Source organism: Anarhichas minor, unplaced genomic scaffold (assembly GCF_050575085.1).
Source record: "Anarhichas minor isolate MPS153535 unplaced genomic scaffold, ASM5057508v1 ptg000017l, whole genome shotgun sequence".
NCBI classification, from domain to species: domain Eukaryota; kingdom Metazoa; phylum Chordata; class Actinopteri; order Perciformes; family Anarhichadidae; genus Anarhichas; species Anarhichas minor.
Window position 1 is genome coordinate 15632489 of NW_027466463.1, and position 16586 is coordinate 15649074.

Sequence of the window (16586 nt, forward strand, 5' to 3'; positions counted from 1 at the left end):
AACAACATTTAATTTATACGGTGCAGAGGAGCACTGGAGTCGACTGAGCCCTGCCTGCTTTGGTTTCCACATATCTTCCTGGCTGAGGGAAGGGTACGGTTCAGTTGTTTGTGTCAGTATGTGGTTACGCTAGACCCTCGGGGAGCTAATGCTAATGTGCTCGTGTGACTCGGGTGACATGTTGCACATGATGTTATTGTGGCAGCTCACTTGTGGGTGAGGAGCATGTAGGGGATTTCTTATTCAAAGAGCTTTACTTAAGGTTAATAAAGACGTTAGAATATAATTTAAAAGCACAATGGAAAATAAGATACAGTTAACTAAAATAAACTTTTGTTTTGAATTCCTTCTTTCTGTTTCCATCGACAGTCTTTTCTTGCTGAGAGACTTTTGTACTAAAAAGTATTTTACTTTGAAATATACTTGATTTGTCTAACTCAGACTGCTGGGTATTCTCATTTCTAGCATTTGGCTAAACTCAGGAATGCCTTTCAACACTGAACAGACTCTGTACATTATGTCCCCGATCACTTACCTTGGAGGTACAAGAGATTCCTTTCTAGCCGGTATATGAATAACAACCAAAAAACATTTTCAATCAAAACACATGAGCCTATCCGATAAGCTCGAAGTTGGTAAACTTGGTAAAGTTTTCTTGTTCCAAACATCAGCTAATGATTTGAGATCAGATTGAAAATAGTTAACGAATAATAAATTCATTGCCAGACATTACACATTGAAATGTGTTGGATATTTCTGCCCAGGGAACAGAGGATGACTTCTCTGTTAAGGGCACTTTTGAACCGTATCACCATATTCGCCTCAACTACTGCACTTGTGCAAATTTAAATCTTGTGTGAATCTATATCTCACTGTGTATTCGGATCCAGATTATTAATTATTTATTGTCAAAAAAAGAAATTGTTGGTTGAGTTATACACATTTTCTGGTTAAATAACAGCGGTTCGAGGTCAGGGTTCTATAACAGTGTTTCATATTCATTTAGGTGATGAAACACTAAAAACATTCTTCTTCACTTGAACAACATATGGCAGGGACGGACCCTTTTGATGACTGATTTGTAAAACCAGAGGTATAACAACAGGTATTTTCAGCTCTCCCCCAACAGAAAATCTCCCTTTCATGTTCCTCCAACTTGGTACTCACAATCTGAAACAAGGGTGCAATTGTGGTTGTCACCAAACAATGACGTTTTTTTTCTTTCTTTCACTCTCTAAATTCCCCATATCATCCCTACACAGACGAGCAATTTGTCTGTCATGAGGTCTGGGGCATTGACCCACTCTGGCCCTATTTCCCTGACAACACTGTTATTATCGGTAAGCCGAGCCAGTGGCAAATGAATCTGCCCACTGTTCAGGAGGCCAGGGCTCTTTTCAGCGATTAATTTGATAAATATATTAATTATGAATCTGGATGACAGTACAATCAGATTGTCAGGCTTCCAGACTTGGCCTTTGTGATAAGTCTGCTTTGAGATTGGGTCTCCTCGGGTTTCAGGAGCTGTCATCCCCGGGGCTCAGCCTCTTATCAGCGCCTGACCCATTCACTGGGTAATTTCCTGTGTGTTGTAATTAAATGGAGGTTTTCTGATTGCAAGTGACTCTCTTTAAGAGGTGCTTCTTGGGTTTCAGGTGAAAGGGATATTCAATGGACTGGCTGTCTCCCCCTGCTCTCTGCAGGACTGGTATCTTTAATGCGTCTGCTTATTGTCGAAATGTTGTTGATTTATGCTGGAGAGCCTCCTCAAATCCTGAATAATGTTTGTCTATCTGGGTATAATCCAACACACTAATAAGTAAAACTAAACACTAAATACACTAAATGTCTGTTTATTGGTATGCTGGAATATTCTTGCCACTGTTGAGAAATCCTCACTCTGGCTGCTGACAGTGGATTAAGGACATTTATTGTAGGCGCTGACTCTGCCCGTCCATCTCTGCTTGTATACTGTTACATAACTGGCAGACGGACATCCTGAGCCTGGCGTGGGTCCTGCAGCAGCAGTCCTCTGTCAGTATAGTCTGACAAATGGCTGCAAGGCAGTGAGTGCTACAGTGTTAAAAGAGTAAAGCAAGAATAATGCTAGATCCAAATACCTCCAAATAACCTTATAGATTATAAAGTTTCTGTTAAAGCTGCACTGTAAAGTCTGGGTGTTTTTTTTTTTTTTTACACTTTACTGCAGGAATGCAGGAGTTAACATACATTTACATTTGCTTCCATAGGATGTTGTTCATACTTATAGCATTTCTACAATGTTTATCTATTTTGTAGTGAAAGATTTGCACATTTTGGAGAACCTGATGACTTATTTTTTATTTTTTATTTTTTTTACCAAAAATAAGACTATAGAGGGACAACTCAAATATACACACATTAAGTGTGTGATATTTTCCTGTTTCAGTTCCCTATAAAACCCGTATTCTCAGGAGTGCAATCCATAGAAAGCTTGAATTAGCTCGGCTGCGCTGCCTCTGGAGGCACAAAAGGTTTCCCTGCCGCCCTCTTTCACTTCGAGGCCTATAATTAAAATCACGTTTTTTCATAGGGCCGCTGAGCGACCATTAATTCAGAGAGTGGGAGCCATTATGGAGCTTGTGGCTCCCGGGGTAGCACTGGGGAAGAGGTGGAGCAGTGGCTTTTCAACATTAATGGCCGACGTGTGTGCCTGCCGGTAATCTCAACAAGGAGTGAAGTGGCTTCATCCCAGCTGCAGAAGCAGGACAATGGCTCCCAAAACACTGAAGAGATAAATGGAGTTTTGTCTTGGGCCCTTTACTCTGACCTGTGACATTTAAAAGTGGGCTCACCTTTACTTGCCATCACTTCGTCCATAAAATCAGGAATATTTTTCTATTTTTAATCCCTTTTCAGAAGCACTTTATTTTATGAAGGATTCAATGTCTTTGTGCAAATTGTGCAAATATTTGGACAGAAACTGATACAGCACCTTGTTATTTCTTGTAGAATGATGATTAAAAAAAACAACTTGGTAAGAATCTTCTAGCTGGTCAGACAGCCTCTTGGCTGAAAGGCCAATATTTTAGTCGCATTACATCACCATTATTCTGATATCCATGACAAGCAGACATGCAATTTACAAATGCCACCCAAGGAGGCGTGGACTATAAATAGCAGACATGTGATAAAGTATATACAAACTGCATTGACCTTGCTTTGCCACAAGGAGGAACCCCTGTTTTAATTTCGCTGCAGCCATCGCTCCTTCATGGAATAGCATGTTCAACAGAGGCTTTGCGTCTGATTGTAATACCGCAGTGTTTCACTAGATGGCAGGAGTGCACGGTTCAATGACTCTGCTCGTGTCATCATGACAATGAACTTCTGAGATAAACGCTTCTATGAACCAGCCACCTCAACAGACAGGAGAGTCCCAGCTTTTGCTTTTCAATCTGGACGACAGTGATTGCTAAACTGTTGAGCAGGATTATATATATATATACTGTATATGTTTTTTTATATGACTTGTAAACAAGGTGATAATGAGACATAATAATTGAGTCCCAATTCAAGGGAATGCACGCCTGTTCTGGTGCTAAATTTCATCGTCGATAGCAGACTCCATCACATCCCTTCAGAGACGTAATACTGTTTATCTTTAAGGAATCTGATCTACAGAGCTTCATATCTTTCACCATTAAATCCTTAATGATGGTTCCATCACTGCTGCTGCTGGACAGGGGACACCAGAGGTTAATTTCAGTCCTCCAACAAGCTACTGTAGACGGAGCAGCTTCATGCAAACAGGGAAAAAAACAAATTACGCTCTGATATCCATGTAATCATGCTGATATGGAATTGATTTTCTGAAGCCAAAATCTGCTGTCATCTCCTTGTTGCATTCTGTTCATGCTGGCTGTGATAAGCCGGAAATAAAATAATAATTGCGCATTAGCGTTTGTAATTAAGGTTTCTCTCAAAGGTGAATAGAACACTAATGGAACATTTCTGGGATTCATTAAATTACTGTGAAATCAAATTAGAGGAGTAAATTAATCCTTGCAATGAATTAGATCAGTGAATGAGAAAATTGACTTTTCAACACAAAGCAGCGGATAAGTAGGCCTGATTGGAATAAAACACAGACACACGGCAGGTTGTTGAGCTCACATGATTATCAAGGATGGATGGAAACGGCTCCTGTTTAGCCAAAGATGTCCACATGTGCTACATTTACACGTATGGTGATGGGGGAGGGCATCCAGAAAGAATTCACAGGAGCAAGAATCATATTATTATCACATATTTCATATCTCAGAGAGACAAGAGAAGTGCCATCAGCTCCTCGGTGCACATGGCTTTTATTCCTAGATGCTCCTGCACATTGATTTATCCTCTCAGTGACGAACTGTGCCGCGATGCTGTTGCCTCCCACTGTATTTTCCAGGCGTTCCCACAACACACTGAGAAACTCTGTCTAGTTTTTGCAGTGATGCACAAAGGAATGCATCTCAGAAAGATCACATTTTTCTTGAGTGCACCAAAGCGTGCCAGCATACTGTTCTTTCCTTTATACGTGAACATACTACTTAAGATTGATGATGATAAAGATGCACCTATCAGTTTAAGTGCATGAGTATGTTCACTGCTTTATCTGGACTAATTAGTGTTGAGTTAAAGCAGCTAGTTGAGCAGAGGCTAGCCCTGAGGTGACGTCTGGAAAATATTAAACAAGTCCTTTTTAAGTCTGCATAATTAAACCGTCACCATTTTCTCAAAACACATTCTGATTTTTAATAGAGCAATGTCAGGGGTTTTATTTCTAACTCCACAATTCACACTGTTTTAAGAATTTAATTTTAATGATCTTTTAGGGGAAAATCTCAGTCATCACGCTGCTGGTGTGAAAACTATCGTCGCTGTGTTTCAGTGAGTTTATGCAACATGTTTTTACTCCCATCGGCCCCACTAGCGTCAGTTTTGGACGTGTCGGGGACGGCTTGTCAGTTTCCACTCGTTACATGCACTTCTGTCTTCATGGGCAGTAAAATCACTTATGTTCAGGAAAATGTCAATGCTTCACTTAGTTTCTTATGGGACATGAACAGGGGTTTCCTCAGTAAATGTCTTGCGTTAGTTTGACGATATGGGAGTGAGACCAGGTTGGTTTATTGCACGTTTTTTTTTTTTTTGCCTCCCTGTTTGAACAATTGTTTTTTTTTCTGTATTTTAAATAAACTTAATACCTTGTGTGCTGTCTATTCACTCTCACTGAGGCGCTCCACCCAACAGAACAATAGCTGTATTCCTGTGCAATACTTTATGGATCTTTTTTGATGCCTGCCTTTACTGTCTATGAAACAGGTTTCAGTTATAGTTCATTGTTTGCTGACTAACATAAATCACTCGCTCTCAGACAGTAGACACAACCGGTATATTAGAAAACTAAATTTCCCCTTCAAATGACTACCATATGATGTGTTTGAATCACAAAATGATCTAACTGGTGTCAGGAAAAATAACTTATTTCTCACTCCAGTGTAGAGGAGACATTTAATTGAGTAAAAGGCATATATACAGTGTGTGCATTTCAATACAGGGAAAGCATGTACACTGGAAAGATTATAGACAGTTTAATCCCCCACTGTATGTTTATCTGGACATCATTGAATCCAAACACGTCTGTGTCAAGTCTGACAGGTGATACATTGCAGGAGAATTGCTAGTAAGAAGATCAATACATTGCAGATTATGTTTGCTTTCAGCTGTTTGGTGTAGCACAGGCATCGAGATGATGATACTGTGAACTCATCTGTGAAATAAACCATATGAAAGACAGGGAGCCTCATATTTGAGTTGCAATATGACTTGGATTGACGCCTTCAAGGGTGAATGTGCAAAAACATCTTTTATTTTGTAATGTGGTGCAAATCCCTCCAGTATCAAACTCAGTGGACCTTTTTCTTCTGTCAACATTGGCCAAAAATACATCTTTTTCCTGTAAGGTTCAACAGTTTTACATAATTACACCATAAATCTGACTCCACTCTACAGAAGCTGAAATGATCTGCAGAACACGGTCCAGCTACAGATATAATTGCATAATTGGTTGGCTTTATGGTCCAAATATTAACAAAGGGGCTTAAAGCAATTTGTCAATACTGTAAAACACTAACATCCTGTCGTACTAAAATCCTTTGGTTTTGCACTTGAGACAGTTTGCAGCCTTGAGCATGTTGTCACATTGCCTTAAATTAATTCCATAATGAAAGTAAGCTTGCACATCGCCCAGTGAATGTATTAACAGTTTTCTAAATATTATTAGCTGATGGCGAGCTCAGGCCTCAGTGCCGGGTTTCCCCGACATCACCACAGCTGATGTGAAATGACAGGGGCTTCAGATCGTTCGGGAGGGCTTTGGTGGTGCACTGCTCAGCCAGGCGTAAGGACATGGACATCAACCTCTCATCGGGGAGGCTTTTCTAACGATAACGACTGTCCAGCATCAAAGGGGTTGCAGTGGTGATGACTGAGCCACGGGTATCAGGAAGCTGGCATCTCAGCATTAACGGTAGCAGTGTCAACACCTTCCCTTCACTCGCAGGTTGGTATTTCATTATTTAAATATAAAGTGAGTCTTCCTCCTGTCTTCACCCATGTGACCTTTTATGAGCCATAAGGCCGCTGTGCTTCCAGTCAGCTCATACGCACTCTTCTGAGTTACATAACATGTATTCTCAAGTATACCGATTGATTTACACCAAGTTCTAAAGTGAGTTCCTCTCAACTCAATATAGAAATCTTGCGTCACTAGTTGAGAGGTGTTCAAAATGTAAGTGACAAGTCTATACTCAAATGGGAGTCAGGAGAACGTGAGCTAAAGCACACATCTAGGTTTAAAATGTACGCCGGCCTGCCAATCGGAGGAGAGTCGAGTGTGGAATTGGAACTGGCAGAGAATTCAAATCCACTCTGTCACAGCAAAAAGGAGGAGTGCTGCAGGCTTTATCTCATCCTACCGTCTCTCACAGTCAAGTCCTGCACTTGTTAAATCTTCTGACAAGAGGTATAATCTTCAAAGTGCAGATCTGAAGATTTGAGATGTCTTGAACACAAAAGATTCCTGCCGAAAATCCAAATTTGAGTGATACAAACATCCATACGTACATATTTACACACTTGAGAAGACAATCAATGGTAACAGTCTTTCACCTGGATTAAAATGTAGCCAGAGGTGAGCAATCACTGAAGGTGTAGTGTAGGATTTGGAGGCATCTAGTGGTGAGGTTGCAGATTGCAACCAACTGAAACTTCTCCCGTGTGTCAAGCGTGTAGGAGAACTACAGTGGCTGACATGCAAAACGGGAAAACGGGAATGTCCCTCTCAGCTCGTGTTTAATTTGTCCGTTCTGGGCTACTGTAGGAACATGGAGGCCGGCTTAGTGAATAGTGTAAATATAAACAGCTCATTCTAAGGTCATGAAAACACAGAGGTTCTTCCTTTAACCAAACTGGTAAAAACAAGTATACAAAGATGAGTCAATCATTTTAGTTCACTGGTTTCAGCTTCTCAAATGTGAGGATTTGCTGCTTTGTTCGGTTTTGATATGTTTCCAAATTCATATAAGACATCTTAGATTATGGGAAATTGTGATGATCATTGTTCCCTATTTTAGGAAATTTGATTGACTAAACAATTAATCAAATAATAAAAAAAATAAAAAATGGACATGGATAATGAAAATAGTTGCCCTAATGTCAACTTGTAAATAAACAAACCGAAACCTACCACGTACACAATATGTACAAACGTTTAACTTATTTGAACGATCTAGTCTCAACTCTTAAAAATCCCTCTGTAACTCGTCAATGTTTTGTGATGGATGGATGGTGAAATCAGTGAGGGAAAATGACTATTTACCTGGCAATTAGACGTACTCGACCAACAAAGGAGATGCTGTGCTTTATTCATTCAAGGGGATATCACCTGAGGCCAGGCGGCAACAAAGCCCATGTGTCCACCTCCACTCAGGCCTCATTTACATGGATCTGCTGAGACATAATGCTCTCCTCAAATCAAGCCTCTTTCAGGTGAAACATTTTGTGTCTTTGAAAAACAGACTCCATATTTATCGAAAGCTATTTCCAATGGGGATGTTTGCTTTGTTCTGCCTAATGCATCTCTAATATAAAGCTCAACACTTTTTGTCAGGAAAACTTGCCAGTTAGATCAACAAAATCATTCACAAGCACAATCCCCTCACCAAAACACCCCCACATCACGCAAAGATATATTTTTAGAATTACTTTTTTTCACACAAATGTTATTGTCTATGGAGCTGGCATTTGATTATGAAAAGAATAATTAAAGTGATGCCTAAAAAAAGCTGCTCTTGGGTATGAGATCAACCGGTGGCTCTGTGCCGATAAGGCCTCTGAACTGACAGGAGAGAGCCGTACAAGCAGTTGCATGGAAGTGCTGAGAGTGTGCCTTTTCTCCAAAGGCTGATTGCCCCCATCACATGTGCAAGTATAATGCTGGTAATGCATCCATCATAGCCAAAGCCTCACTCTGGGCAAAGATGGTGCTGCATTTCAGCTTAATAACACCCAGCAGCTGGCAGGGTTGTCTGTCCTTCCCCTGCAGCCGCCTTCTCTTTGCATCAGGAGCAAACATGAGCCCATGTACTCCACAGACACCATTACTAGGATGCATTTTAATGAGCCCCCTTTTCAAGGAAAATCTCTCATTTTTTCCCCCCTGTTCACTTTTTTGCCACCCAGGAGAGAATGAGTAGAACACGGTGGCCTGCATGTCACATATCCACAGTCAAATGCAATGTGCATGCGTGTTGCAGCAACAATAACTCTTTCCGCCCACACACACTCACTCTGACACCCCCACCCCTTCTCGCTTATCGCAGCCACATCCAGCACCTCACCCTACTCCAGCGCCTTCAGTGTGGCTCACGTGCCGCAGCACACTCCGATTGGTACCACGCTTCAGAGGAAAGATTCTCCACATTCAAGTCCAGAGGGGCAGCAGAGTGTGGGGGCGTCATCCGGCTTCCAGGGGAACGGAGGATGTCGCTCCTTATCAATCTGATGAAGCAGACTTAATTAGTAGAGATATTTACGCAAAGCATGAGGTTTGATTATCAGTTTGATTTAAAAATGAATGTTTGATTAAATGAGCCAGAGTGGAAAAATAATCACTTAACCATTGCTTTTTCATCAACTTTTTTTTTTTTTATATTTGAATTACAATATGTGCTTCTCACCAGGATATGACAATTATTTTTACCTGAATATGTTGCCTGTATTGTGTCTACTGTCATGACACTACAGCCTGCAGGTCTCCCTTAAAAATAAATCTAAAGGATTTAAAGAAGCAAAGAAAAGACAAAATCACCTTGAACATGCCAAACAATAGTGGCATCATTTAATATGCAGGCAATTATAATAAAATATGAATGACAACTTGTGTTCCAAGTTAAAAATACATTTAAAAAAAGTAGTTTACTGTTAAATCTTTTTGACATTTTTTTCTGCAAGTTTGGTTTGTGTGAAAGGAAGGAAACTCTCTGGGGGAATCACTGCAATTTCCCTTTTCTAGTAGGAATCCCCATTTAACTCGTATGCATGTTATCGGGTTTTCACTGTTTCTCAGAGGAGACGGGGGAGAGATCAAGTAGCCCACACACTGTGCAGTGTGTGCGGAGGGGTGATGCCTCGAGAGCGCATCACAGGACGACAAAACCACACTGCAAGACGCAGTGCCAGAATAGAGCCGCTTTGGCACGAGAGCTGGTTTCTTGTAGTTTAAAGGGAGAACGGGGGGAGATCCTCTTTACGAATCCCCAAAACATACTTCATGCCGGAATCCTCCTGATCATCTTTGCTGGCTTGCGTACAGAGACATGTAGTGGAGAGAAAAAAAGGGGAACTCCACCGGTGGAGAGATCTGGGGATGCATGGACACGGTTACGGGTGATTAATGCCGTTCTGCAGCCGCAAAACAAGAATGGATATGCGCACAAAAAGTGGGGATAAGTGAGTTTCGGGGCCCACAGGATGGACACTGCGGAGGTGATCCTCTCTGTGTTGGTGGTTGTGATTATCATAGTTTCGTTGCTGTCCAACGTCCTGGTGCTGATCTGCTTTCTCTACAACCCGGAGATCCGCAAGCAGGTACCAGGTCTGTTCAACCTCAACCTCACCTTCTGCAACTTGTTGCTGACCGTGTCCAACATGCCGCTCACTTTGGTGGGACTTATCAGCGAGGCTCAGCCGGGGGGAGACGGCTTCTGCCAGATCGTGGGCTTCCTGGAGACCTTCCTGTCCACGAACTCGATGCTGAGCATGGCAGCTCTGAGCATCGACAGGTGGATCGCCGTGGTGTTCCCCCTGAGGTACCACTCCAAAATGCGCCACAGAGACGCGGCTTTTGTGCTCGGGTACACGTGGGCGCACTCCATGTCCTTCTCCACCGTGGCCACCTGCTTCTCTTGGGTGGGATACCACCGGCTTTACGCGTCCTGCACCCTGGCCAACCCGAGGGCGAGCAGTCGGACCCAGTTTGTTATCTTCACCGTCTTTTTCCACTCCTTCACATTTTTCCTGTCTTTTATAGTGCTGTGTGTCACATACCTCAAAGTGCTTAAAGTGGCAAGGTTTCACTGTAAGCGGATCGACGTTATTACAATGCAAACGTTGGTGTTGCTGGTGGATATACACCCCAGGTGAGCCCCTTTAACTTATTATTCCTATTTGTATTGCTCCTGCATGTTACCCTATACCAATATGTACTGTAGACTCACATCTGGAGGGCAATAAGGGGCTTTTAAGATTGTTCGGCTGAAAGAGAGCATTTAGAAAAAAAGAACAAAGTGTACAAATCAACCCTCTGATCTTGTCTCCCCGGAGCAGTAAGTGTAGTTGTAGAAAATTCCTTTTCATATTGATTTTAGAGCCTGAAATGTTGCAGTTAATAATGCTTTGCCATCTTCGCACTGAGGGGATGCAAAATCAGATTCTATTGAAATGCTCTAAGGACCAATATGGTCTCTCTCTCTCTCTCTCTCTCTCTCTCTCTCTCTCTCTCTCTCTCTCTCTCTCTCTCTCTCTTCTGTCTCTCTCTCTCTCTGTCTGTGTTTGGTTACATACTGTAGATTACTGTCTATAAGGTGCATGCTGGCGTTCTAACTCCTGCCCGTCTTAACTCACTGATGACCTCCATTTCGTTAAATATTACTTGAAGTAGTGTGTCATCATGACATCACAGCCTTTGGTGCACTTAGGCTCACAAACAAACTGTTGAAATTGTAATTCTTGAAGTGGGGATCCACACTTTTGCATCAGTGCACCACAGCTCAGCCTCCCATATAGTATAACCCCTGCACAACAGAGATAAAAACAGAAGTGCACCCAGTCCTACTGCAGCATGTCTTTTAAGATATTTCTAGAGACACTTTGTGGTCTTTCCTCAATCTGTGTCACTTGTGTTTCCAGTGTTCGCCAGCGTTGCCTGGAGGAGCAGAAGAGGAGACGACAGAGAGCGTCAAGGAAGATCAGCACCTTCATCGGCACCTTCATGCTGTGCTTTGCTCCCTATGTGATCACAAGGTGAGAAAGCGAGAGACCCGTGCAGGCGGGAGAGGGAAACCACGCTGGCACACTGCGGCGTACGCAGCCCTTTTGTTCTGCTGGTATCCCCCAAACCTCCCTCCTCTGCTTGCTGTCAACCCCCCCTCCCCCTCCCCCCCCCCCCTCCACACACACACTCCTCCTCCTCCTTTCTGCCTCCTCTCTGCTTACTCTCCACACTGGACAGAGTTGGAAGATGAGATTGGCTGACCTTGTGATAAGTAATATGCCTCTGCTCTGCTGTTGCTGCTGCATTAGCACTTTTCTCCTCAAGCTCGACTTGTGCATCAGAGTTAGGCAGAATCCACGAGCATCACTCACTGGAAAAGAGAGGACGTCACATGAGGCCATATGTGTGAGACACATAAGTGATGTACGAGTGGACATGTGAGAAAAAAACAGTTTGTAAAATCATGCAAAGGACGCGAGAATATGAAAACCATATACATGCAGGAAGAGGAAAGAAACCTAAGAGAAAACATCCAAGATACATGAAGATTACATAAGACTGTAAGACTTCAACTGTCAGTTCTCCCCAATTACATTCAAATATTCTATTTCACCTCACTTCAAACAGTTTTACAAAGAACAGATTATCAAGAGCAACAGGGACACCTGGACACATAAAACCAGATTAGTCTGCATGGCTGGGTACCAATAAGTCAGCATGTTATTGAATTAAATCAAATATATCTGTGCCCCAAACCCATAATACATTCCCTTTAAAAATTGAAAATACAAACAATTTTGGACGTATCTGTTTTTTTTAGTTTAATTTGCAGTGACATCTGATGTCACAGATATTGTGTAATTTCCTGTTGATACTACGATTAGGTATGTTGATATCTTGCACACTAACTCCAAAAACAGGAGCTGTGGATAAGACAACAAGCCAAAACGCGTTGTGGTTCAATGTAATGTCGCTGAAGTTTTGACCTCTAACTCTACGACGATACCAAATACTAATCATCACAGTTCGTATAGCAAAATATTAACATATTTAACTGCTTTATATTAACAGGAAATGACCCAATATGTGCAACTTCAGATGTCCATCAAACTACAACTCTGGAAGATCACTGCAAGTTAAACATCCACAATTCAGTTGAATTATTTTACAGCTGAAGCTCCATTTGCTTTGGGCATTGTGTTGTGGGAGAATAGTATCCATCAGCTGCAGTCTCTGAAATCGAGTGTCTGTCTGGTTATAGCATACTTTATTTGTCATTTTTCCAGTGAGGACACACTATATATACTAAAAGCAGGCTCAAAATGAGTTTGTAGTATGGACTATTTGTTTTGTAATTTAGGTTAACTGACTCTTTATGTAATCATTTCAACCAAATGAGAAAAGGATGAAGATGAAGATTGGATGAGTGTCAAACAGGATATGAATTAAGTTTTATCTTGTAAATATCTTTCATTACAATCTTAAATGGAAGAAGTTGGACTTAAAAAAAACAAATAAAAAAAAACATGGTTGCCATAAATGCAGTTTTTCATGCACTCAGGCAAAGAGCACTGACAATTTGCTGTGTAGTAATGAATGGCCATAGCAGCCATGTACAAGCTCTCATTCTACAAATGGCAGTTTACTAAGTACAACATGCATATATTATGCTAAAAGCTCCTGCACTGCCTCTCTGATGCCCATTTGTTGTAAGGGTCATCTTGTGAATAGTAAAAGCCCCGCTGTGCGCTGTGGCAGCTGACTTAACCTGCTGTTTGCTCTGGTCCTGTGGAGTATGTTGGCAAATGCAAGTAATGGCTACTGGCCCATATAAGGCCAGTGTTAATGTGCTGACAGAGCCTGATTGTGGGCTGAATAATCATGCAGAGTGCAGAAGAAGCGGATCAGCCAATTTAGTTTTTTTTTTACATTTTATGACACCATGTGTGGTAAAATTATTTTATACTTGACAAAAAATTGTGTGACAGCACCAATTGTATGTTTTTATGAGTCACTTTGTGATACAGACAACAGGAAAAGCTCATCATCTGCTCTTTAAAATAAAATATACAGTGTTTTCAGACAGCTGGAAGAACTCACTGTCCTCTGTACTTTATGATTTTCTGCTTAGCCCAAAGTCTAATACTGTATTGAATAACAATCTGAGTTAATTGGCTGGTTTTCAGACACTCGTTACTGCCATGACAGGTCTGTTTTATTCTTCCAGTGCTGCCTTTATTCTTTTCCTGACATTTATGCTGCTGGCTGCAAATGAGAAGTGAGATAAAAAGTAGTCTCACACTGTAAATCCACACGCATGAGAGGAGGTCGAAACTGCATGTATCACTTGACTGCTGCAGACATTTTAATTTTATCAATAACTTAAGACATAATCTTTACATAACTAAAGGAGAAAAGATGCCCTTTGCTCCCAACGATAACAAAACAAATGTTGTGTGCAACAATGTCTTGCAAATGTATTTCTATTTCAGCATAACAAGCTCAGGGCACGCATGCCTTTTCAAGCTTGTTGGCGTGCCTCCCCCATTGCTCTCCCTCGCTCACTACCCTCTCTTTATGCTTGCCTGCAGGATTGTGGAGTTATTTCCAGCGGTGCCTATCAACCCCCACTGGGGAATTGTCTCCAAGTGCTTGACTTACAGCAAGGCAGCCTGCGACCCCTTCGTGTACTCCCTGCTCCGACACCAGTACAAGAAGACGTGCACCGACATCATCAATAGGCTGCTGAAGCGTAGCTCCTTGAACGCATCCGGGCGTGGGCACGAGACCCAAGTACACAGCATACCCGCTGCAGAGTGACAGGGACCGAGGGTCGATCTCGGCTACTGTCGGGGAAATATGAGGCTGATTTATCTTCGACGAAGAAGAGAACTAAAGGTTGTTCCTGTACACGTCTGCTGAAATTTGGTCTGACAAGCCAAAAAAAAAAAAATGAAAAAAAATGTGACTACAGACAAGGGCAAATCCTTGCACAGGAATACCACTGTGCTTGCACACTGAGTTCCCAGAACAGATCAGTGCAGTGAGCTTGAGAGGACAATAAGTAACGGCAGATTTCACATCCACCTGGAGAGACAGATGTGCTCATCCAAGAAGATCGACCAGTTTGTAGCCTCATTATGAAATCTTTCAGTCTGATATAATATATACTGTTATTATTTTTACATTACTCTGGTATATAGTCATATTATCTTTAAAAAACAAAAAGGATAGGAAATGGCTGTATGTCTTTTTTTAGTCTGTGCAAAGTGTTTGCAAGTGGCAAATGATATGTTCACAATATATGTAGCACTGAAAACTAGCCAAACCAAAACTTGTCAGTCCCCAAATTGTATTACAGATGAAAACATACAGCAGAGAGTGCTGCTGCACATTTAGGCTCAGGTTATTTCAGACTTGATGGGGTAAAACACACTCCTGATTCAACACATTTAAAGTACTTTTATTTTTGTAGTAGTATTGCCTTTGTAGTTTAAGGGCCAATGAAGGATAAAAAAAAAAAAAAGCGTGTCTTTCTGTGTTTCACGAGCGTAAAAACATTGCCATCGTTTAAAAAATAAATAAAAAATAGGCCTTTAAACCGGCTGCCTTTGCCGTCATGATGACTGACGTGTGCTCCTCAGGTTGTTTGGTCAAGTGGAACGTGATCGACTGTATTTGGCCGGGTTTGTGCTCACAGAGAGGAGTAAGGACATGGGCAAGGAAGAGAAAAATGTCAAAAAAAATAAAGTATTTTATTTCCGTCACTTAGCGGAGTGATCACGTACTAATGGCATCTTGTGGTATATGATAGCAATGACAGAAATAGTCTCTGACTTCTGTTTCATTTACACTGTTTTTAGGAAATGTGTATATGTTTTTTTAATGAGATGGATATCTATAAAAGGATGTTAATATCATCTTTTTACTCTCACTTTGAATATATAGATATATTGTATATTTATTTAGTCCCATTACTTGTACAGTGAAGTAGTTTCCAGGTCTTCTTGAAGACCTATAAGCCCAAGAGTCCTCTTGACTGACAAAGTGTGATCTGTTGTATTACATTCGTTTTTTTTTTGTTCTGTATCAGAAGACAGGCAGCTCTGTATCAGAGGGCTTTTGACTAGGCTCCACTTGATATATAGGTGGCTTGCTGTCGATAGAGGCGCTTCAACGCCGTAGTTATGTCATGGTGGATACATAATGCGTTTAGATGGTACATGAACGGGGCCAACAGTGAGATACTGTATGTATCACACTATGCCAAATCTGATCAATGATGCCCAGTGAGCCAAGTATTAGTAGCTGCAGTTAATTTTTCTAAAAACATAAGCGAAGATAGAAACAAATATTTATGTCATTAATAATTGATGAATTTTTGCTTTTATTTTGCGTTCATAGGTTTAAGGATCTAATGACAATACAGAGGAGAAATGGTTGTCTTGGATATATGATGCATTGCGACATAGATGTATAGATAGGGGTCAATCAATGCCTTATTCACTTCTGTTCATCAACACATAACCATCTAGAATCTGCATTTCTGTAACCTGCTGATGTTTTGCACTGACGTAGAGTATAGTAATTTTTCTCACATGATGATGATGATTCGGTGAAAAACAAGCTAAACATGAAACAATATAATATGTGGACAGATTTAGACAAATGACAACGTGAAAAGTATTTTTGTGTCTTTTTGATATATACGTACACGTAATTTATGACGACACTGTATTCGTTTGAGTGTTCCAGAATGTGCTGCTTCACATGCAAATTGAGCTTGAACTGTTGTTGATGGGTCTCAGTGAACTGAGTGTAATATACCTCATTTTGTTATGGTAACTGAGTTGGCTGCCTGAAGTGTTTTGTTATGTACTACCTAATTTATTAAACCACTGGCTCGATGCTGCTGCTGCCGCAGATGGCTGGGATGACAAACAGTTCATGACGGTGGTGGTGGTGGTGGTGATGATGAAGAAGACTGCTGTTTCCAGCTTTGAAT

General features: G+C 41.3%; 1 protein-coding gene across 1 annotated transcript; it reads left to right on the top strand.

The window, feature by feature from the left end:
- The first annotated feature begins 10059 nt into the window (after positions 1-10059).
- Positions 10060-14702, top strand: LOC142951978 (G-protein coupled receptor 26-like). The gene is made up of 3 exons (XM_076093924.1): positions 10060-10727; positions 11497-11610; positions 14173-14702. Exons 1-3 carry the CDS (start codon positions 10060-10062, stop codon positions 14399-14401), a joined length of 1011 nt encoding a protein of 336 aa, XP_075950039.1. The 3' UTR covers positions 14402-14702.
- The last annotated feature ends 1884 nt before the right edge of the window (positions 14703-16586 follow it).

Excerpts from the sequence above, each read along its gene's own strand:
- LOC142951978 (XM_076093924.1), top strand. The coding sequence starts at position 10,060 with ATGGACACTGCGGAGGTGATCCTCTCTGTGTTGGTGGTTGTGATTATC. Across the intron at positions 10,728-11,496 it reads CTGGTGGATATACACCCCAG|TGTTCGCCAGCGTTGCCTGG; the intron begins GTGAGCCCCTTT and ends TTGTGTTTCCAG. Across the intron at positions 11,611-14,172 it reads GCTCCCTATGTGATCACAAG|GATTGTGGAGTTATTTCCAG; the intron begins GTGAGAAAGCGA and ends GCTTGCCTGCAG.